Consider the following 22127-nt stretch of genomic DNA (forward strand, 5'->3'; position numbering starts at 1 on the left):
ACCAACAATTAGTGAAGTGACGTTAAGTGCCGGATCTCTCCCAAAAGCAGTCGTCGGAGGATGCGAGCTTGACCCACTTGGGCTTTTGTGCTGAGCTGAATACCGCGCATGCTGCATTGTTCATGCAGGCCAGAGTGGTAACAAGAGTCCCTCCTCCCCCCTCACCGAAGAACACAAACTCCAGCCGAACGCCGACTTCGCGTTCGGTTAAAACAGCCGAGCGCTGAGCCATTGCATTTGTTGTCCCTATCCATCTAGTTTTAAAGTTAACCGCTTGGGGCGCCACGGTTTGATCTCCTCCCCAGTAGCTAAAGCGACCTCTTGTCTTCCCAGAAATGTTTTGTAACATCTATCAGCGATATTGCCATGCGCATTACTAAGCGAGCACGTGGCCAAATGGTTACCGTGCGTGGCTCTCGCGCGGTGGCTCCAGGTTCGCTACCAGGGAGCGGACTCCTCTTTTATTTATTCTTTCAACTTGATATTCTCGTAAGTTCGAGAACCTTGTCGTCTGATCGAGCTCCGAATGTTCTACGCGCCAAACTTTCTACGCCGAATGTTCCAGAAACACAAGCGGGTACAAAAGGTGCTCCGAGTGGCGGCCTGGAGTCAGTCTTGCCCCAGCGCTCGATCCTGCTGTTTCGCCGACTTCGACCCCTGCGACTCTAGCCTTTCTCTATTTTGTTTCAGGCACAAGTTCGCCCCCTTAGACTTTTAGTTTCTTCAGTTATTTGCCGCCTCATTATTTGCCATTCGTGACAATATTATGCTGCTTATAGCTGGACTGCATAAAAAAGCCCTGCAATATTTTTTTTTTCCCGTTTTGTGTTGTTGCGTGCTAATAAACCATTCTGGTAATCCAGATTTGAGCAGCTGTATAATTGTCGTTGTCACTGACGTCGATACAAAGTACGCAATGTGGAGGTATCTTCAAAAGTAATTGAATTACATTTCCAATTATTTGTATTCTACTTAAGATACTTTACAGTGAAAGTAACTTGAGTAGTATTTTAAATACTTTAGGAAGCAGGTATTTAGTAACTTAAATACTTTTATCGAGTATTTTGTCCAACACTGCTTAGAACCCTGCAAATGCACACAAGGCATTTTTTTAGGGTTTACAAATTTATTTTAGACAAGCCGTAAAAGCCACACAAATGATGTCTATGCAGGGCCCCTAATCTGGACACTTTGCGAGAAAGACGGCGAGAAATCTAGCGGCTATGATTGACTGGTGCCAAGGTCAAGTGCGGCGTTGACCAATCACAGCCACCAGATTTCTCGCCGACTTTTTCGCCAAGTATCCAGATTAAGGCTGCAGGTGAGTTATACGAATGGACATAATATACCGTAAAATACCCCGAAAACGCCCACTTCATTCAAGTGCCCACTAACAAAAGGGGTCATGAAACGATATCGGGTTGGAATGTTCATGACTTTGCAGAGGCATACTGGTCCTAGTCTGGCCCAACTATACTCGCACAGGCCGCCACCGCTTCAGAAGCTTCTTTGTCGTGGTGAAATTGCGGGGATGAGAGGGGACTATTTCTTTCAGTCTTGCCTTCGCAAAGCTTGATGACGTAATTGTGGGATCGAAACCACCCCCTTGTCGACAGTTGAGTGCGGATCATGGATTGGACACTCGGATAGTGGCTCGTGTCCGACCACTGCAGTGATGAGAATAGCCAAACTCTGACAATGCCTGGAGCTCAGCACAGATTTTCTACTTTGGCGACACTAGCGCGTGGCTATGATTAACACTGGTGGCACAGGATAGGCACCTGGCCAAATGGCCGCTGGTTCTGGCTCCGAGTTGAATGGATGAACGAAGCTCACATTTCTTTAATTTTTTTGCCAACTGCCATTGCCTGGAAAGAAAAACTAAGAAAATTTTATTCATGTCTAGATTAACTTAGTTTTCAGTGAAAGTGGGGTGAGTGCTGCCCCGGTATTTTACAGTAGGTGGCTAATAATCGTAACAAGTAAGATAATTAACTAAAATGTCTTAATTAACTTTTTAGTTGGTTCCAATTAGAAAGTTGCTAAGCATGAGCAAAAAACAGTAAATCATCAAACTTTAGAAATATCTGAAGCGCGTGGGAAGCACTACTGCAAGCTGAAGCTACCACTCGCGTAACGGGCGCAAAGCTGGCGGTGCAAAAACACGGATGATATAAGACGGTTAATTCTCAAAGTACATTTTCGCACCTGCATGCTTGCACCTGTTGCACAAGTAATGACCTTAGTGCTCCACCGCACTTCCTACGTACTAAAGTTCTAAAATAGACTCATTTATAGTAGTTTTTGATGACTATCCAGAAGTTTGAAATTGGAACAATGTTTATCTTCAGTAATTAAAAAAACATCATTAACAACTTTTATTTAATTAACCGACTTATGCTGATTAGCCCCCTATACTATGTCTCGCTGGCCTTATAAATTACCTGCACAGACTGCACTTGTGTAACTTCAACGGCTTTAAATAATTAAAAAAAAAAGAAAGCCGTTTACAACTCCCTCTAACGCCGAATTAGAGCGCAGCTCTTGAGGAGGAGGAGGGAAGGGTACTGGGGGGTGGGTAAGTGACCTCGGGGGGCGGGGGAGTCACGTGACCTTGTGGGAGTCATGTGACCTTGTGGGAGTCACGTGACCTTGGGGTGTCACGTGACATCAAGGGGGGGTCACGTGACGATGCCGATGACGTCATCAGTGACGTCACTGATGACGCCATCAGTGATGATGATGATGACGATGCGGATGCCGGTGACGTCACTGATGACGTCATCAGTGACGATGACGATGACGATGCGGATGCCGGTGACGCCATCAGTGACGTCGCTGATGACGTCAACGGGGGGTCACGTGACCTGGGTAACCATCGTGACCCTCGTGAGGGTAACCCTAGTAACCCTCGTGAGGGCAACTCTCGTTACCCTCGTGAGGGTAACTCTCGTGACCCTCGTGAAGGTAACCCTTTTGAGGGTAACTAACCCTCGTAACCCTCGTGAGGGTTACGAGGGTAAGTAACCCTCGTGAGGGTAACCCTCGTGAAGGTAACCCTTTTGAGGGTAACTAACCCTCGTAACCCTCGTGAGGGTTACGAGGGTAAGTAACCCTCGTGATCCTCGTGAGGGTAACCCTCATGAGATTAACCCTCGTAACCCTCACGAGGGTTACGAGGGTTGCGGTTACGCCGACGGCGACGGCGACGCCGCTCTAGCCGGGAACGGGCGCCTAAGAGCTGCGCTCTAAAAACACACACACGCACACGAAAAAAATTTGAAATTAAAGGGGCACTAAAGAGGATACTGTGATTGTCTCTTCTTGGTCATAACTAATTCTACTGGCCCTAAACATCCTAAAAATTCAAGAATTGCAATCGTGCAACGCCGATCTCCTTATTAAAAACATGATGAAAGGTTGGGACACACCCCTTGTAAGCAGATGTTTAAGCTCAGGAAAGGCGGGGCATACCCCAGCAGCGGTGCCAGCGCGGGGATGATGGGCACTTGTCGGCCAATCACCAGCTGCCTCTCTCGGAGAGGTGGCTTGAGAGGAAAAATCCGCTCACAAAGGTACAAAGGGGTCTGTCCCGACCTTTCATCACGTTTTTAATAAGAAATCGGCGTTGCGCGATCGTAATTTTTCTATTTTTAAGATGCTTAGGGCCCGTTGAAACAGTTATGACTAAGAACAGATGATTGCAGAATCCTCTTTAGTGCCCCTTTAAAGTATAACTGGGGGTTCTTTAAATTTAGGTCACGCATTTGTTTTGGCAACTCCCACTACTTCTGAAGCTTCAACAATGTGCAGCCCAAAAGGCCGACTGCACACGCATATACATGATAGTACTATCTCTGCGAGCAATGTCCTCGGCCACGTATACCTCGAGTTTCAGATCCTTTAGAACACCTTCCACTTGATATGCAGTGAGCCCAAGGTAAAAGATAGTGCATATACTGTTTAGAGATTCATGCTTTTTTATACCAATAAACTCCAAAAAGTAACAAACACCCAAGCCGGCTGTTATTAAAATCGAGGAAAAAAGGACAAAGAATTGAAAAAGCTGGTCTTGAACAAGCAGGATCTAAGCTTCACAAAAGGAAATCTTTATTGACAACTCTATTTTGTGCTGAGCCAGCATGCACAGCAATGTGCACGGGGCTGATTTCTTTCTTTGGGAACCACACCTGTCGTCGCGTTTCCTTCTCTTATTGGTCCTCGAGTGTTTTTGAAGTGTCTGAATAATGTCTGTGTCCCCCTGGAGGCTGAGGAATCCTATGCCTGTGTCCTGGTTTCTTCAACAAAAGTCCACTTTGATAATTTTTTTATTCGATACCAAAAAGAGACATAGAATCTGCAAAAAAAAATGAAACCCCGCAAAAACGTTCCCGAATACGAAGAAAAATGAAACTCTGGACCCTAATTATGTTCTGCGGATGGGCCTTTGAAGGTCCACAAACCTTTAGCACTTCCAGGGTCAGTTGCTTGAGTAAACGTCCAATAAGGTGAAAACAAAAAAAGTGTGCGACGAGGACAAAGTAAAAGGAAACCGACAAACACAGCGCTGTGTCCTGTATGTTTCCTTTTACTTTGTCCTCGTTTTCGAGCCATTTTTGTTTTTATTATGTCCGAATACCCACTTGCCCGAACTTCAACATTAAACAAATACAATACGAAAGCAGGCTCGTCCTAGGCCACAGCCGCTCTTTGCCTTCGTTTATTTTCTTTCCTAATTCGCTAGTACCGCCTTTAGCAATGGGGTGATTTGCCTATGCCTGCCCAGTACCCTCCTTGAGCATGAGTAGAGCGAATAACGGCAGAGCGGTGTACTTTTATGGATTTGGGAATAGATCGAAGAAAGGTTAATTGCTGGACAGTTTTCTGTTTGCTATGAGGCAGATTCGAGGGAGACGTTTAGAGCATATACCTGATTGCAGTGACTATGCTTTCCGATGAGACAGCTGTTTTGTTCGTCCATTTCACCTCTTATCCTGTAAATTCAATGAAGGGTTAGTGTCCTCTCACTAACATAACGAGCCACAAATTAATCACTTACCTCTCAAACCCGTGGGTGATCACAACAGATATCAGAAAAGAAACGCAGCTCGAGCAATTCTCCTCCTGAAGCTGTGGACAAAAAATTTCCATGTCGTCACCGTATCACACACAAACGGCAAGTTGTACACCAATACTTTGCCACCATTCTCCCAAGTAATCTCATGTTAGCACAGACTTACTTTGAAGACGCACGAACTGTAAAAATCTTGAAGAGCCGTCTTCGACGTAAATGTAGACACGGTTAACTGCAAAGGCAAAATAAAAAACGAATGCATTCGGAGATTATAAAATTTTTCAGTTTTGACCGGAAGCTCGATCTCGTACGTACGGTTTCGGTGATTCCATCGGCCGTCAGTGGCCCCGCTACACTTAGTACCCTCACACCAGACGGGCTGCAAGAATGGTGTGGGCATGTCATATCTCTCGGACCGCATTGTCCTGCAGAAAACTGGCTCGAAAATGAAAGAATATGCCTCACTTGACCACCACAGCCTTCTCGAAGTCTCCAGCTTGCCACAAAATATATGCCAGAGCCCTCGCAAGCGCAGCGTTCCTTCTGGGGACGTCCACCTCAAAGCTGCTGTAACAGAAAAGTGTTTTCCTATGGATATCCCCTAGCAAGTTTCTTAGAGGGCTATAGAGTTAGAACGAGAGAGCACAACGGTTTCATGACCAGTTTTAAGCTTATTCGGCAGTATAAAGAGCAGTAACCAGGAAGGTTGCTACCATGCAATGTGCGGAGCTCTTACTTATTATCCTTGTGTTCGCTCGTGCCCGGCCACAGAAGTTCTTTCAACATGTATGCTTGCACCGCTGCCAGAACTCCACACGGTCCTCCCTGTCACCGAGCAGAATCAGCTGTGAGAATTTTTTACACTGACTTTTACTTACAAACAAGCTCAGTCATTAGTAGTTTAAGATAATTCTAGGCATTTATTTGTCTTTTTAGTCACGCACGAATAGTAGATTTCGAGTTTGATGCGAATAGTTGTTTTGGCCGAACATTTTCTAATCTAGTATCAAATAGATTTTCTATAAAGCTTTCGCTACTGCACCGAGCTTAAACGAAAATCCAGCTGAATTCAAGAAGGTTGTTCCGAAGCTTTCACTTGTCGATTTCTATGCTAAATGAATTTTAATTTAACTATCTTTATTGACTGTGGCCTCGGAAAGTTCAATGTATACACTGGGTTGGTAAGTAAATGATGCATATGACATGAAATTACACCTCAAGTCAGAAATGTAGGGTCATGAGTGCAGGTTGTAGGGGTATCTGTGCCTAACATATACTCGCGCATAATAGTCAGCTGAATTTTGAAAATTTTGCTGCAATGTAAATATTGACATTCACAAAGTTCCTTTTTTAAATACACCAAATACGTGCGTGCACTATCCTAGCTTTAAAGTGTGCTTTCCTCCTAAGCATGCGGCTGCAATATTTGTACCTTTCAAAGTGCTGATCTCTACATTTTAGCCCCATTGAGTGTGTTTCTTACCGAGCACCAATGCATTGGTGGAAGCAATACCCGCGGAAGCGAGCTTTGTGGGTGTTGCTTCTCTGCAGTGCACCGGTGCTCGGTAAGAAACATGCCCAATGGGGCTCACCTGCTGCAATCAATACTTTGAAAATTATGAATATTGCAGTTCCAATCTAAGCGAATATCGAATAGCGCATTATTGGAAACTACTACTCGAATATTCGCATGATACGCTATTGCCTTTTTATCTTAGCTGTAATGCAAATGGAAGGCACAGCTGAGTAACCAAAAACATTTGCTTGCCTTTTTCTGCAGAAGGCCATATGGAACAGCATTTGACTTTGTGAAAGTGAAACCCTGTGAGGCCCATTCTTCACCAAATTTCCCATCTGGTGACCCGAAGAGGAGCTGCTTCAGTTCCTGAGGGGTGCATGCAATTTTAGATGGCACATATCAGCACACATGACAGCTTCTTTTATTACGATGACTACAAACATACATCCAATAGTATGATAATACAATTATTGCAAAGGTGCAAGCCACCTGGACAAGAATAACGATAATAATCCAGGGATTTTTATCAGCATTCTTGTTCAGCTCGCTTGCACCTTTGCAATAATTGTATTATCATCATAACCTTAAAAATGGAGGTTGTTTACCCTTGGTGGTGTAAGGCAGGTGACAGCTGATAAACCCCGTTTGCTCTACTGACGTCTAACTCCTCGTTACCTCAGTTGGTAGATCGTTTTACTGGAAATTGAGAGGTCCTTGGTTCGATACCAGGACCAGGCAGATTTTTTTCGGTCGCTCAACAGTCACCTAGCTGTGTTTGGGGATTTGTGTTTGTCCTTTGTCCCCCTTGTTCTCTTTCTCCAGGGATTATTATCGTCATCCAATAGTAGTTATTTGCACTAAAAGTTACCCAGCCATTTTATGTACTGGCATAATTTATGGCTTGCATGTGTTTATGCACATACTAGGTCAAAGGAGTGTGAAGTAGCTTTTGCAAACAAAGTCAAGAATGGCGTGTTTGTGTACTTTAAATGTGCACTAGCAGCTTTTAGGTATATAATACATTTAGTTTAATGGACTTCATTCAAGCAATAACAATGACACAACCTATAAACCTTAAAAGGGCACTAAGCTGATTTTTAGACTGTCTTCTTACGATGCAAGCTCGATTTACGTGCCCCATAAGCATCTTGGAAAACCTTAAATTATCAACATGTGTGGCCCTTTTGCCTATCAAAAATGCGACAAAACGTGTTATTCCCTTTTCTGAGATGTAACTCAGAAAAAAGGGCATGTTGCCATGTTTGCTTGCACTTTTAATAGGAAAAACAAGCCATGCATGAGTGTTATTATAGGTTTTCTGGGATGCTCAAAGCACATATTTAAGGTGGAGCCATAAAAAGACGATTTCAAAATCCACTTTAGTACCACCCCCTTTAAGCACAACCTATAAACCTTACATTAATCTGTTTCAACTTGGGGTTTATAGACCAACGCAAAGCGCTGACGTCGCACTGCTGTAGTGGCACTGCTGTTGGCGCAGCGCACGCACAAAAGCTTCACTCTATGCAAATTTGGTTTCTGCGCCCGTAGGGTGCACCCACCTTAAGCGGGCAAATGTGGGCTTGTCTGTACACAGTGCATAGACCAATGAAAATATTTTCTCCTCATCTTCAAAAAAGAGAAGGCAAATTGGAACTTACAGTCGCTTCCTCGACGGTGATTGGCCGGAAGTTGACCAGCTTGTGGGAAACAACGAAACGGTCTATGCAGGTCTCCTGATCGGTGACATCGCTGATCTCAATGTCGTCTGTCCCTGCTTTGAACCTCAGCGCTGCAGACTCCACTTCACCGTGACCAGGGCCTTCTTCGGAGCAGGGTTCGGGTCCGGCAGTTCTCAGTATCCTCCGATTGGAATCTAACCGAGGAGCACTCTGACTTCTCAAGAGAAAAGTCTTCCTCGACAACGTTGGCGAGCCTTTAACCTGAAACAGTGTTTCGTCCAAAGTCAAGTGCCTCATAAAGAAATCTGCAATTGCAGTGATGTGATTGGCCTAAGCCATTTTAAAGCAGCTTTCGGAGCAGCCAAAACAATGTTTTGGAGCAGCAAAAGTGGCCTATGGAGCAGCCAAAAAAGTGTTTTGAAGCAGAAAAAGTGGCTTTTGGGGCAGCTAAAATAGTGTTTCGGAGCAGCAAAAGTAGCTTCTGGAACAAATATTCTTAGAAAAATTTAAATGTTTGTTTAAAGTGCTGGACAAACGAAGGACACTTTGCTTGCCACAATAAACAAATTATAGTCGTTAGACCACCTGGCAATCTTTCAACATGTAACTGAAATGCTAATGACATGACACATTTTGCAATGCTTCAGTTAAATAATGCATATACATGTACCCGCTATAGGTGAATAAGAAGCAAGCTGCACATATTCAAATTTATTTGAAAAGGACCAGTTAAGTAGTAAATACGACAGCATTAGGTTGACTAGTTCTATAATAAATGGAAGCTGTCTCCAACTGATGAAACACGTAACTATTGCAGTACAACGCAAAATTGTCGCTCGAGCGGAGATGGCTGTTCGATCTAAACCATGCACTCCGCTCCGTCGCCAACTGGTTCTCAAAATTGCATGCACAATGTAACTGTCCAGCATACAACAAAAAACAGTCCAGCAGCACGTGCTTGCCAGGCTGGCAGGTTCAAGTGGAAGGTACAGGTTAAACACACAGAAAAAAAAAAAAAAAAACCTGAGCACATTGATGCCAGACATCGCGAGCCAGGGTCAAAAAGTTCTCGGAGTGCTTTGTGCAACGACTGAACTCGAGACAAACATGTGCGGGTTCAGCGTGCAGACATCGCCTTCTTTGCTTTAGCTCACTTCTCTTCACCAACTTTCTTTCGGGGCAGATTTTTCCGTACCAGGGTCCCTCTTGAACTAAAGCCTACCAAGAGAAACCTAGGCAATCAATTCTTCGACACAGCAGTCTTTGAGCCAGAGGTATTTTTGTAGTAGCGCATTAAACAAGAACAGGAATGTTGATAAACATGAGGCGGTCTTTACGTTTCAGTTTAAGAAGCGCCGCACAAAAACATGGTTTCGTTTCACAGCATGACGGCATGGCTGGTACCCAGCACGCTAGCATCGGAGCGTCCGCACACGCCCGCGTCTATCGCCGATTTTTTTTTTTTTAAAGACACGAGACAAGCGAGAGTGCGAAACGAGAGACGGCGGGAAAAACCATGCAAGACCGGATGAACGATTGATGCAGGGTGCTTTGTGTTGGGCGGCCGCTTGCGCCACCTAGTTTTCGCATGCTCAATTACAGTACTCAGTCAGGTTTCGGTTTTGACAGGCGACCAAAATTGGTCCTTTGGTGCAGGCTTGGCACAGATTACCCATATCTTGGAAAAATGTAGCAGGATGTAGCAGGATGTAGCAGGGTTAGCCCCTTGGTGCAGTTCGGCGCAATTGGCGCAGCAATCACATCACTGCAACTGTTCCTCTTTCGCATTACTTGTAGAGTGCCCCGCCCGGATTCACCGTAACTAGAATAGTACTTGAATAAAATGTGAATCAGAGTGAGAGCAACTGCAGCAGAAACTTCATTGTTCTACAGTCTGATGGCCAAAGAATGAGTTAAAATGAAACGTAGCTACCACAACTAGCATCGCAATATATGGAGTTGACTATAGTTCAATTATAGTGGGGTGCAAGCAACGCCAGTTGCTGGGCTGGTCGTTCCTGTAATAAAAACCAAAGGGAGGTAGGTCTCTAGCACTGTCAAGTATGAAACATAGCCCACCACTGTTTTCTGTCCAACTTTTTCTTTGTGAAAAAACTGAAAGCTAGACCACCCCTAGAAATTATGTGACCCGTGTTCAAGCGATTTCTGCAGCAGGGTAGGCAATACGAGTTTTGACAACAATAGCAACAGTTCTTCTGGCGATTTTAAAGGCAAATGAATAAACAAAGTCTCAAGGGACATGATACTCATGATGTTGTATAGGAGGGCTGATGTAAACACAATTGTACCAGAAGCCAAGGCAACTATGTTCCCGTTCTTCGGGGGGGGGGGTTGTCATACATACAACCAGCCTACCCCCCTTTTACACCCTATCTGGCCCTCGTCGGATGTGGGGCATCTTTCAAAATATCACGCTAGTTTAAAATGTCTTGCATCAACTCATAGGTGACTCAACCTGTCTTTATCCTGCAAAACCCCCCCCCATGAACAGTCACACGACCGTAACGCTATAACCAGGATTCCGTGTTTCCGAGATAAAATTGCAAAAACACTCGGCGGTAACTTTTTTGTCAATTTGGATTTATAAACAAAAACCTCTAAATTTCAAAATTGCAAAAAACAAAAAAATGGTAATTTGATATTCTAAAAATAAGTTTGGTCAGAGCACATGCTCAGTGGTCCTGAAAAGAGGGCTCTCTGGCTTCTTTTGAAATCTCGTATTGACAAAAGGGGGTTCAGCGTATGTCTGACCAAGTTTTGCTCAGGACATTCAATCACTGCAATTTGGTATCACGATAAAAGGCCATTGTTCTAGTTCTTAGTTTGGACATTTTAGAGGAAGGCGGGGTTGTGTTTTTATAACTGTGAAAGCTATGACCACTCGAGGGAGGGTGGCAGCTAAAGGTTCCATCTCGCCACTCCTCCCTGTGCAGCTGCATGGCTGGAGCGGTGGAATGGGATGAAAATGAGGTTTCTAGAAACGACGTCAAGGATATCAGTGCTTTGAAGTCTTAACATTTATTAAAGCAACACTTGTCTGCAAGATCTGTTGTGGTACAGTTAGTATTATTCCAATGGCAAGGACATAAATGTCCAATCCAGCCGAAGGAACATTATTCGATACAGGTCGGTCCTTACGAATCTAGGGCAGGCTTGCATCCAGATAAATTTGTTTCTATATTTAATTTTGAAAAAAAGGAACACAGCAAAGTTAAACTCAGAAAGTTGGAGAATGGGAAATCTATTGTAAATAAACTTCGACAAAACTTTGAATTTCCGGCAAGAAATAAACTCCGAAAACCGCCATCCGAATTTCACGAGAACTAAACTCCGAAAATTCGGGACCCTAGCTATAACCAACAAAACTAGTTGACCCAGTTAGACTGGGCCATCGAACACACATGGGGTATTCACAACCGAAACGAGGCTTCAAAGAGTACCTGACTGCCGCGCAGCTTCTCTCCCAACGGATCGTCCTCCGAACCCGTCCAAGGCTCCTGCTTCAGACTGGGAAACGCCGCGACTCGGGGCACATGCAGCGGAGGAGGTTTGCCAGCAGAGACGCTGTCAGGCCTGAGGGCAGTCCTTCCACGTTCGCCGTTCCTCGCCGACAGGCTGTTGTGCAGAGAGGACCTGGCCAGGAGCTGCGGCCCTCCCGGCATGACGACGGAGCTGGCATACTTCCCAAGCATCTTGTCCACATCCAACTTGTCTCCCTCGCCATCGTGGAACCGGTCACCCTTGATATAAAGTGACCAGACATCCCGAGTTAGGCAGGACTAAAGAATAGGAAAGTAGTATCAAGGTCCCTTACGGTCACCAGCTAGTGTCCATGGAATGAGCAGTTACTCTTGTTTTCTCCAGTCCTCCATTCAATTCAATTAATTTATTATCAGCAAGGTGCCCATACATGATACTGATCCAAAATCACAGAGACAGACTGCTTCATAAAGACATTTCTTCTTACCCAAGATTTGGTTAAAATTGAAATTGATTATGTTACCCACACCATTGTCATTTTGTAATTATCTCTTACCACACAAATTAAGTCGCAAACTTGTGTCCATTGGTTTCGAATCTCGGTGGTATGCACAGCTTCGTACCGCCACTACATGCAGCGTCGGCGCTTGGCAACATTGAAAAATAATTTTCCTGTCATGAAATTCTCATGAAAGACAATATCATTTTAGGAGATCAGTGGAGATTACCCAGACAGATAAGTTGATTGCATATACAGTGTCAAAGACACTGATATTAACGAACGCATTTAGTACAAAGACACGTCATCGGGATCTTGGTGCGGCTGGTTCAAAATGACCCCCACAAAGCTTCGATCTATTCAAGAGGCCAAAATGGTGATTGCCATGGCAATGGAGACTGCTCAACCGATCCCTTTGCAAGGTTTTGGCTGTCTCTATGTTAGCATTTGTCTGTATCCCGCTAGCAGGCACAGAAGGCAATGACACTACACTCCCAGGATCTAGCGACTTTAGGCGGGACACGTCCCACTTTTGCGTCTGTTCCCCGCTGCCCCACCAGCCTGCGTCTGGTACGACGTTTTGTTCTGCTTCGGTGCCCCAGGACCCCGAATAGGCGAAAGATGCGGTAATATGGAAAGACAGACCAGTAGAGAGGATGTTTCTTTTCTGATTGATGAACAAGATGTGCACTACGGAGAAGACGCAGTTGTAAGGGACTACACTTGAAGCGTGACATGTAAACAGTACTATGGGTGCACCTCCAAAAATAAAAGAGTACTATAGTCACTGCAGAATGAGAATGACAAGGTGTCTCTTTTAAATACCCTGCTTCCAGCATGCACTCGTTGCCTTCCTTTATGCTTCGGCTGCGCATGCACATTCGAGGCTCGCGAGATGCCAAAGTGTTATCGAAGGTACGAGGCTCGCGATTGGAGGCAGGATGACTGAAAATCCTCCTTACCGTTCTCACCTTGTTAGTGACAGTAATGAAATATTCTAGCCAAGAGTATTAGATGTGTACAGAGGATAGTATGCGCAGCGAGGAAAAGAAAAACGCCAAGCGGCGCACCCGAAATAATAAAAAAAGTGTGCCTATTTTTTAAACCTCTTAAGACTGGGTGGAGAATGAGAAGAATCCAAAGTGGAGGCCTTTGGATTCTTCTTATTCTCCGCCTTGTCTCGGGAGGTTTTAAGAAGACGATGAATCTAAACCAGCTCACCTGCGCCATCGTCATTTTATCAACAAAAAAAAGTGTGACTTGTTAAAAAAAAAAAAAAATGTTGAGTGTCGAACACCTCTTATGTCCCAACAAGCGTACTGCCCTGGGGTGCGAGAAAAATGGTCTCTTTACCTTGAGGGCCTCCTCCATCCGCTGCATGGCTGCACTGGCGTTGCGGTGCGGCTCGCGGTACTGCTGCGATTTGGAGATGAGCTTGTGGACAGACTCGATGTCGCTTCTGGACGGTCGGCGGATGACAAAGCCCCCTGGCTGCCGCCTCCCCCTCGCAGACTGCGGACGGTCGGTGTCGGCGGGGGTCCTGTTGGGCGGGAGCGTGGCATCCAGGGAGTCCAAGGAGCTGCTGCTCTCTGACTGGTAGACATCCCGTTTGGGTGGCAGGGACAGGTAGTTTGACGATGCGGTGTTATTGTTCACCTCTGCACGTGTGGGGCTGGTGGCCCCGTTCCGCTCTTGGGTGGCGGTCTGCGCCCGCTTGGGCTTAACGCCTTTCTTCTGCAGCCTCTCGCAGACGAGCATCTCGAGCAGTGCACGGAAGGGCGAGTCCCTTGCCTGGAAGAAAAGGAGCAGACAGGGTGCATACATTTTCCCGCAAAAGCAGTCGGGCGATAGAAGATAGATGGATAGATGCAGGAAAAATGAACAAGCCGTACATAAAACAATGTTTTTTTTCTGCACTTTCAGTAATTAGTGTTTGTTCACAAACAAAACTGGGGCTGTGTTTCTGCGGTGCTTTGCTACGAAGGATTACGTCAAAATGCAACTAAAATGTTTGTCTTCTACGAAGGCTTGCTTGTCTGTCCCTAGCCAAACGTCATTCTCTCTCCTTCGGTGTCTCTTTGGCCCGTCGAGCACATTCATACTCGGCATGTCGCTGCTTCTGTTCAGCCATAGCCTCCTATATAATGACAAAGCCTAGCAGATTGCCACAAGAAGCGGCCGCCTAAATGGAAAAGGTGGAGCGGCAGACAACAAATGAGGGGAGAGCCACATGGCTGGCGCCCCGCTGCGGCGAGACGCCGAAACACACTTCTCTCCAGCGAACAAGTGTGTTTCGGGTCCTCGCCACTGCAAAAGCTGTGCACTGGCGTTCAGGTTCCCTGAGAAATGGCCCTTTAATGCTCTGTGCTACCAGATCCTCGCGCTCCAAATCTGCCACCGGACACTCTATGGCTCCGTCATCGAACCGCCAGGTTTTGTGAGTATAGAGGAGGTTATGGTTTAGCTATCTCCTTTTCGTCTGCTCCTTCCTCTCGCCAGGTAGTGACAACTGCGGCACATCCAGTGAGCGCCCCATCCCACGCATGCGCGCGATAAGAAGAGGAGGACTGCAGGCGTGCCTCATTCTTCCGCGCATACGTTTCGATGTGACGACCAAACGTTTTCAGAGAACTACAGGGTGCGGCCGTAAAAACTTTCACATTTGGCACGCCTAGCAAAAAAATTGAATTTCAAACATACATACCTGAAATTGGGCACACGAACGTCATTTATTCCAAAGTTTTTTGCCTATTTTTTTCAAGCGTCAACTCTGGAGTAGCGAATTATTAGAAAGATAACAAAAATGGCAGACGTGCATTTCCTATGGCCTATACCCGCCCGTTCGCCGTCTGCTATCTAATTCGCGACGCCGCTCCCAGATGGCGTACTGAACGCAAAAACGCGGGAAACGCCGCACAAAAGGCTGGTGTCGGGCGAGATAATCGCGATAAAATTGATTTTACCGAAATATGAGAACGATTACGCCCTTTTACTTGAAATTTAGAAACTGACGGAAGCCCTCGTTTAATAAAAATATGTTCTAAAGCAGAGGAACGTGTGTCTTCATTTGTCGTCTGCTTATCTGTTGACGGGTCCGTTCCCGGTGAAAGCTCAACTTTGGAATCAAGAGTGCCGCTGCTGAGGCATCTTGATTGTTCCTATTTATTGCTTTTGTTGCACTGTCTTCTGCAGTTATTATCAAAATATTTTCCGCGCCGCCCTGCGATGCCGCAATACTCGGCAAGTGAGTGTGCCCAGGCAGTCAAGTGGTATGTGGAGCGGAACTCGGTGGCCACAGCACAACGAAAATTTCACACTGCATTTCATAAACGCCCGCCTTCACGTCCGACTGTTTTGAGTTGGGCGGATCGTTTTGTGAGTGGAGAAGACTGTAAAAAGAAGAATCCAGTCAGTGAACGTAAGAGCCTACTGAAAAATGAGGAGCTCATTGAAGCGGTGCTTGCTGTCTTCGAGAGCGACCCGCAATTGTCAACAAGACGAGCAGCTGTAAATAAATGATCTCGTCGCATCATGGTGTCTTCTTGCTTGCATGACGATCTGTCAGAACTTGACTTGAAACAGGTAATTTCAACAATTGTTCATATATTTGGTTCAAATCACTTTTTATCGCGATTATCTCGCCCGACACCAGCCTTTCGAGCGGGTTTCCCTAGTTTTTGCGTTCAGTGCGCCACCTGGGAGCGGCGTCGCGAACCAGATAGCAGACGGCGAACGGGCGGGTATAGGCCATAGGAAATGCACGTTTGCCATTTCTGTCATCTTTCTAATAATTCGCTACTCCAGAGTTGACGTCTGAAAAAAATAGGCAAAAAACTTTGGAATAAACGACGTTCGTGCGCCCAATTTCAGGTATGTATGTTTGAAATTCGATTTTTGCTAGGCGTGCCAAATGTGAAAGTTTTTACGGCCGCACCCTGTACATAAAAAAAAAAAAAATGCTACCGCGTTTAGAATACGAAAAGGCATCTCATACCCTTCGAACTCGGGCACTTTAATTCTAGTTTTAGAATTACTTGATCTTTCTTCTTTTTCTGAGAGTCTGCAACATGCCAAGAGAGGCTGAAGAATCAAAATAAGGCTCCTAGCAGAAATTTTCTTCCTACCTTGTTATCCCGGACTAGACGCTCCATGAAGGCCGCTCTGATTAGCTGATCTCTCGCAGAGAAGCAGCCTTCGCCCCTCGGCAATTCCTGGTCCATTTTGGACAGCGTGTTTCTGAGGCCCTGCGAAAGTTGGACAGAGCAAGTAAAACACAAAGGCGACGACCCCAGCTACGATACGTCGCACAATCTATCGCCCTGAACTACAGGCACCGTGTGTTGGAACGGCAACCATCCCGTAGCTAGGCGACGTAAACAAACAGCAGGACGGCGCTACCTTTCTGGACAGGTATTCTCGCACAATGCAGCAGGAGATGTCTTCCACGCATTTTGCTGACGTGCTGGAAGCCTCGTGCTCGGCGCGATCATCGAACATGTCTCGAAATTGTTGAATAGTGCCGCGAAGAAGCGGTTCGAACGGTCGCGACAACTTCAAACTTGCGCTGCCATATTTTGTTTACACACGTACTCGCGGCCTCTGGCGGCACAAACCGCACGAACAACGAAGGGAGTTAGTTAGTTAGTTGGCGGTACCTAACCCCTTTTGAGACAGGGGCGTCGGCAAAACTTCAGATTGCCGACACAGGTAAAAGATTTAGTTCTTGTTTTGTTTTAGCTTTTCCCACTTTTGGGACACTTTCACTAGTTGGCGACCAGTGAAATTGGCTAGGTAGCGCAAGTCTCCGCCTGATTCAAATAAGTTTGTTATATTTATTTATCCACCAATAGAAAACAAATCAGTGAATAATGCGTTGATTACAAAATTTTAGCATAATAATCCCTCAGAAAACCTAAAAGTAGTTAAAAGCCATGAATATATATTTTATTTTAAATAAGCGGTAGGTTTGTGCCCCCCACGGCGAGTCACACTCTTAGCCCGCTTCCGGTCACGTGACAGCCGCCATTTGGGGCAAAGTTTTGTGTTGCGTCCTGTACCCGCGAGTGCGTGCTGCTTCTTGGAGCATCGTTTCATCGTGAACTCGTCCCCGTCGCCAGCAGTGTCATGTGAAAGGATTACGCCACACTTTCAGTCTGAAAGGTCAGTTTTCTCTCACGATACTACCCGACGAAAGCCCCCACACAAGAAAACGAAAAAAAAAAAAAAAAAGGAACGCCAAGAACGTTTCGGTCTGTCGGAAGTTTGCGCGACGCCTGAGAGATCGATATAAAGCCCTCGCAACGCCGTTTCAACAATGACCGTAGCGCGTATGACACGCCGTTAGAACTGTCTTTATGTTCTCGTTTCAAAGGGGCCTCTTTCTCAATTGACCCCGAGCGCGCATCGAGTCCACGCCGGTCGAAGAGCTTAGCGGACGCGGCAAATTTCCCACGCTCTTGCGCATTGATGCATATAGGTAAAGACCGCTACTCCGAAACACTTGCGCCTTTTAAGAACTATCCACGCATTTCGTGATCTTAGCGTAATCATCGCACTTCTCTTGGGTTTAGAAGGCGAGTCGTTTAATTGCCAAATGCTGCACGGAGTGAGACGCCGCCGTGCCTAGTAACGCGGTAGCCATGAACGCGTTCGTTCGGTCGAGTAGCGGTTTTATACCACAAATTATCGTGGAGAAGGTCTTGCCAAAAGCGTTATTGTTCCACGTGTGCGGTGGTGTGGCGGGGGTAAGCGAAAATTGCGTGAGGCTTTGGGAAAATCCTGAGCTCTTCTCCTTTACCGGAACGCCAGGCACCTGACCTCTCGTTCAGCCAACGAGGGAGCACCTGTTTTGCATACAAACGTTTTCGCTCCTTACGATTATGTTTTGGTTTTCTCGTTTTGGGAATCTCGCTCCGCATGGCTGGTTACACAACAGGCTAATTGAACGTTTGTCAAAGAAAAGGTGAATAAAATACGAGTGAATAAAATTGGCGCGAACGTTATTGGAGTGAGATCGGTATATGTGTACGTGGGCGTCCACATGTACCGGAGTTCATTTGCGTGTCTACTGTTTGCAGCGTTCTGAGAACAGTAGATGACATTTTATCACCCTCAATCCTCAACAGTGAATCATTCTACGGTAACTCCCATCAGGTGACTTGACCTAACTGTGATCTCCAAACGTCGTACTCGTACGGATTGACTTAATTCTTTTAAGCACTTTTGTGATGGAAATTTAGCTAACGACTCGTCGACTCTTTAAAAGTAAACGAACGCGCGCCAGTACGGTGACTCTTGGCATCTACTTTTAGGAGCGTGTCACCCCGGTGTGATAATAAAAATACAATTTACCTTAGGAAAAAAAAAAAAAAAAAGAACCCAGCTGGTAAATAGTTTAAATAAAATGCGTTTGTACGCATTCCATCTTCTTTTTTTTTCTTTTTTTTAATTGCGCTGTTGGTTGTTTGTTTTTCACGGCCTCCGCGGAGAAAATTGCGTGGTGTGTCATTTGGGGTGACGTTGATTTGATCCGGCGCGCTAAGTCGTCCTCGTCGCGAAGAAAATAAAAAAAAAGAATCCTCCCCTCGGTGTCAAGGCCTCTCTGCTCTCTATGCATCGACACGGGCCCAAATGTCGGAAGCTCTCGCCGTGGCAGTCGGGTGACGCGCTCTTCCGGCCTAGAAAAAACTATGCAACGCGCATAACAAAAAAAAAAAAAAGAAGAAAAAATATATATATAAAATTGCTTTACCGGTTTTGCTAAGGGGTGGGGATGCATAGCTTCGGAGATAATTGGGTGTTTAATTAATCAAACCGTCAATCATCCAGAAATAATTAGCCACTTAATTATCTCGAGCGATATGGACGCCTCGCTTGGCGATGTTTCACGGCGTTTCGTGAAACCGCCTTATATTGGTCTCGCTATATTTAATAATATTGTTAGTAGTATTACGTTAATATTGGTTTGTATTACAAGTAACTTACGCTAATAATCTTTTTTTTTTTTTTAAGTGCACCCAAAGCAATTACTATTGTCTTTGGGTTGGTGCACCTCTGGAAGAAGACTACAAGTAAGAAACAAAGATATACCAGATCACACTTAAGACATACTGACATAAAAATGATACAAAACACAAAAATAAAATTACCGAGTAAAAAGCGAATTACTCAACAGGCGGCAGAACACAGAGGCCGATACATGGATGTCGAGATACGAAGTGGCGATCCCTAAAAGCACACCATCTGTTATATATATATATATATATATATATATGATGAGTGAAGATTGACAAGTGCAGCCGTAGTATAATTGTGAACGAAGAGGGGAGAATGTATTTATTGCATTAAAGTTAGGGAAGGGGAAAGAGAGCTGGCGAAAAATTGGGCCAGAAGCGCGGATTGCATTTGAACTTTAATGTAATAAATCCAATAATCACCTTCTCCCCTCTTCGTTGACAATAAAGCTACGTAGAAAGTTATTCTTAAAACTGTGGATAAACTATATTTGTCCGGAGATGCTTTCATAGCTGCAAAAGTTTCCTTACCTACCATTCTTTCCAAACACTGCGAGAAGAACGAAATGAGTACTGACGTAGGCGGCTTTTGCGCTGTTTTAATTAAAAAAGTGATTAACATGCCCTTCATTTGGTTTTAAAGTTTTGTCTCTGTCCGACCGAGTGATTTTGCACACCACTGAGCTTCACTCCTTGCCTCTGTCATGCATAAAAAAAGGAAACAAAAACAGAGTAGCACGTTACTAGCAGCACCTTTTTTCTTCTCTCGAATTTTCGAATTTTTTTGAACAAGGAAGTCGACTGTACACTACGCTGTCCCCTGCTTGTTTTGCGTTGTGTCGTGTGGGTGTATGTGTTAGACAGCGGAAAGTTTCTTAACCTCAGTAGGCGTCTGGCGTCTCGGCTGACGATGAGCAATTTAGCGTGTGCAGCAGTATCACCACTAGCCCGGGATCTTTAACACCACGCAGTAGTGATACACGACCGCACGCCGCGGAACGACGATCTTCCAGATCGAAACGTGCAGGGGTGGGGATCGAACCTGCAGGATCCCTCGCCTGCGGATAAAGAAGACTGTGACCGAAGCGATCCATTCGCTCATGACAGGGGTCGTTGGTGCACGACACTGGATCCCCCCCCATGCATACGAATCCGATTCCTCTCCTATTCCGAGGTTCACGATTCGGCCTGTCAACTCGTGGCGTCCAGGTTCAAACTTTGGCGGCCGCCATTTTAGGAAGGCTTCTGACCAAAACTGTGAACAAAAGGGGAATATATATATATATATATTGCGCCAACGGGGAACGTTTGTTGGCTAATGGCTCCCCATTCAATCCCCACCCCTGCGGCCCGCTTCGATTTGGATGGGCATCGTACCGGCGTGCGGTCGTGTATCACTGCTGCATGACTGCGGTAAGTGCGCTATTGGCTTCGTCAGTGATCGAAAATGCACGAAGGCGATGAGAGCCGTGACGGTGCACTTTTTTTGACGCTGCTGACTGCCTCCGTCTAATGCCCCTCTACCTCCGTCGGGTCGTATCCCGTCGGCCTTCGCTGGGCCTGAAAGTGAAACATAGTTGCAGTCGTACTGTACTGGCTACATTTCTCGTCTACGGGGGAGAGACCCGCGGATGGCCATTGGGGCTGACTATCCACCCCGCTGTCTAAATTAACGCACCACGACGCAATTGTTAGTCTACTGGCTGCGCAATTTAATGGTGGTAGCAACGAGAGGGACGATAACTTAGTTTGAGGGGGGACTCTTGAAACATAAGCACCTGCGTTTGGACGTATGCCCTCATAACTGCCCTTCGCTTTCTGCTTTTTTTTTTTTCTTTCTTTCTTTTTGTCTTTATGCTTGGTTGTTTTACCTTGTCCTCATGGCCACAAGTGATGTAATTGCCTTTCTATGGGCACCATTAACGGTGTTGTCACAGACGTCTGTGTGGTCGTTGCCGCCACTGTGAACGTTGGGCGGCGGAGAAAAGCTCACCGGAGAAAAGCTCACCGGAGAAAAGCTCACCGGAGATAAGCTCACCGGAGAAAAGCTCACCGCGAAACCGGCAGATGCGGAGAAAAGCTCACCGATTTTATTATTTTTTTTTTTAACTTAGCGGATTCTGCGTCAAACGTGGCAATTTAAAATAATTCGCATTCGCCACTTAATTAAAAAAAAAAACAAAAAAAAAAACTGTCCTCTTTCTCGTAATATTCTTGAAGGTCATTGGGCATATTTACTAATTCCTCAGATATTAGTAATCACCCATTCTGCATATTAATGAAACCGCAAAAATGATATCAGGACATCGTACACCGCGGTAAAAAAGACAACAATTTATTCACAACTGAGGGTGCGCCGTCGGTAGCTCTGTCAAATAAAGAGGTTTGTTCTTTGTGAGCTAATATGAATAGCGGTGTGTGAACCATTTCAGCTCCAAATATTCTGTAGTGCCTAATAGTTAAGTAAGTATTTGTTGATGCAATAAGTGTCGGCTACGCTGTTTACTTTCTGTTAATTTCACTAAGAAAACTTTAATTGCGAGAATAGCTTCCTCCTGTCGTGTTTGTTGTCTTCACTCCATCGTCGTCGTTTGAGCGGTTTTCATAATGCATAACGTTTACAAACTCAAACTCACCCTATTCGCTACTTTACAGAAGACTAGTTCTCATATAGATCACGAGTAACAACGGCGCCAGTGTGCAGCTCTAAAAGTCATGAGTGACTCACCTTAGAAGGGCACTATCACACGATGGCAACCTGCGGAAACACCAGCACGAACGGCTAGAAAACGTGCATGTCCGTGGAAGAAAGAAGCCTCGGTATCCTACTGACTGTTTT

At 45.4% G+C, this 22127-nt stretch overlaps 2 protein-coding genes across 6 annotated transcripts in view; one reads left to right on the forward strand and one right to left on the reverse strand.

The window, feature by feature from the left end:
• Window positions 1–16876, reverse strand: part of LOC8033608 (probable ubiquitin carboxyl-terminal hydrolase MINDY-4) — a 27568-nt gene extending 10692 nt beyond the window's left edge. The window contains exons 1-12 of one of the 2 annotated variants that reach the window (XM_029977563.4): window positions 16674–16876; window positions 16400–16519; window positions 13629–14066; window positions 11737–12036; window positions 8255–8536; window positions 6843–6959; window positions 5811–5899; window positions 5540–5638; window positions 5390–5453; window positions 5241–5306; window positions 5060–5130; window positions 4931–4994 (exon numbers count right to left, since the gene is read on the reverse strand). In XM_029977563.4, coding sequence (XP_029833423.2) covers window positions 4931–4994; window positions 5060–5130; window positions 5241–5306; window positions 5390–5453; window positions 5540–5638; window positions 5811–5899; window positions 6843–6959; window positions 8255–8536; window positions 11737–12036; window positions 13629–14066; window positions 16400–16519; window positions 16674–16772 — 1809 coding nt within the window. In that variant the 5' untranslated portion in view covers window positions 16773–16876. Of the gene's footprint in view, window positions 1–4930; window positions 4995–5059; window positions 5131–5240; window positions 5307–5389; window positions 5454–5539; window positions 5642–5810; window positions 5900–6842; window positions 6960–8254; window positions 8537–11736; window positions 12037–13628; window positions 14067–16399; window positions 16520–16673 lie in introns of both variants that reach the window. The other variant, XM_029977562.4, reaches the window with a different exon arrangement.
• A 395-nt stretch (window positions 16877–17271) lies between these two features.
• LOC8033606 (tyrosine-protein phosphatase non-receptor type 4) overlaps window positions 17272–22127 on the forward strand; it is a 245357-nt gene continuing 240501 nt past the window's right edge. For 3 of the 4 annotated variants that reach the window (XM_042293877.1, XM_042293878.1, XM_042293880.1), the window contains exon 1: window positions 17303–17435. The gene's annotated coding sequence lies outside the window, so the exon portion shown is untranslated. Of the gene's footprint in view, window positions 17436–22127 lie in introns of all 4 variants that reach the window. The other variant, XM_042293879.1, reaches the window with a different exon arrangement.

This window comes from Ixodes scapularis, unplaced genomic scaffold, assembly GCF_016920785.2.
Source record: "Ixodes scapularis isolate PalLabHiFi unplaced genomic scaffold, ASM1692078v2 PGA_scaffold5__190_contigs__length_132052651, whole genome shotgun sequence".
NCBI lineage: Eukaryota > Metazoa > Arthropoda > Arachnida > Ixodida > Ixodidae > Ixodes > Ixodes scapularis.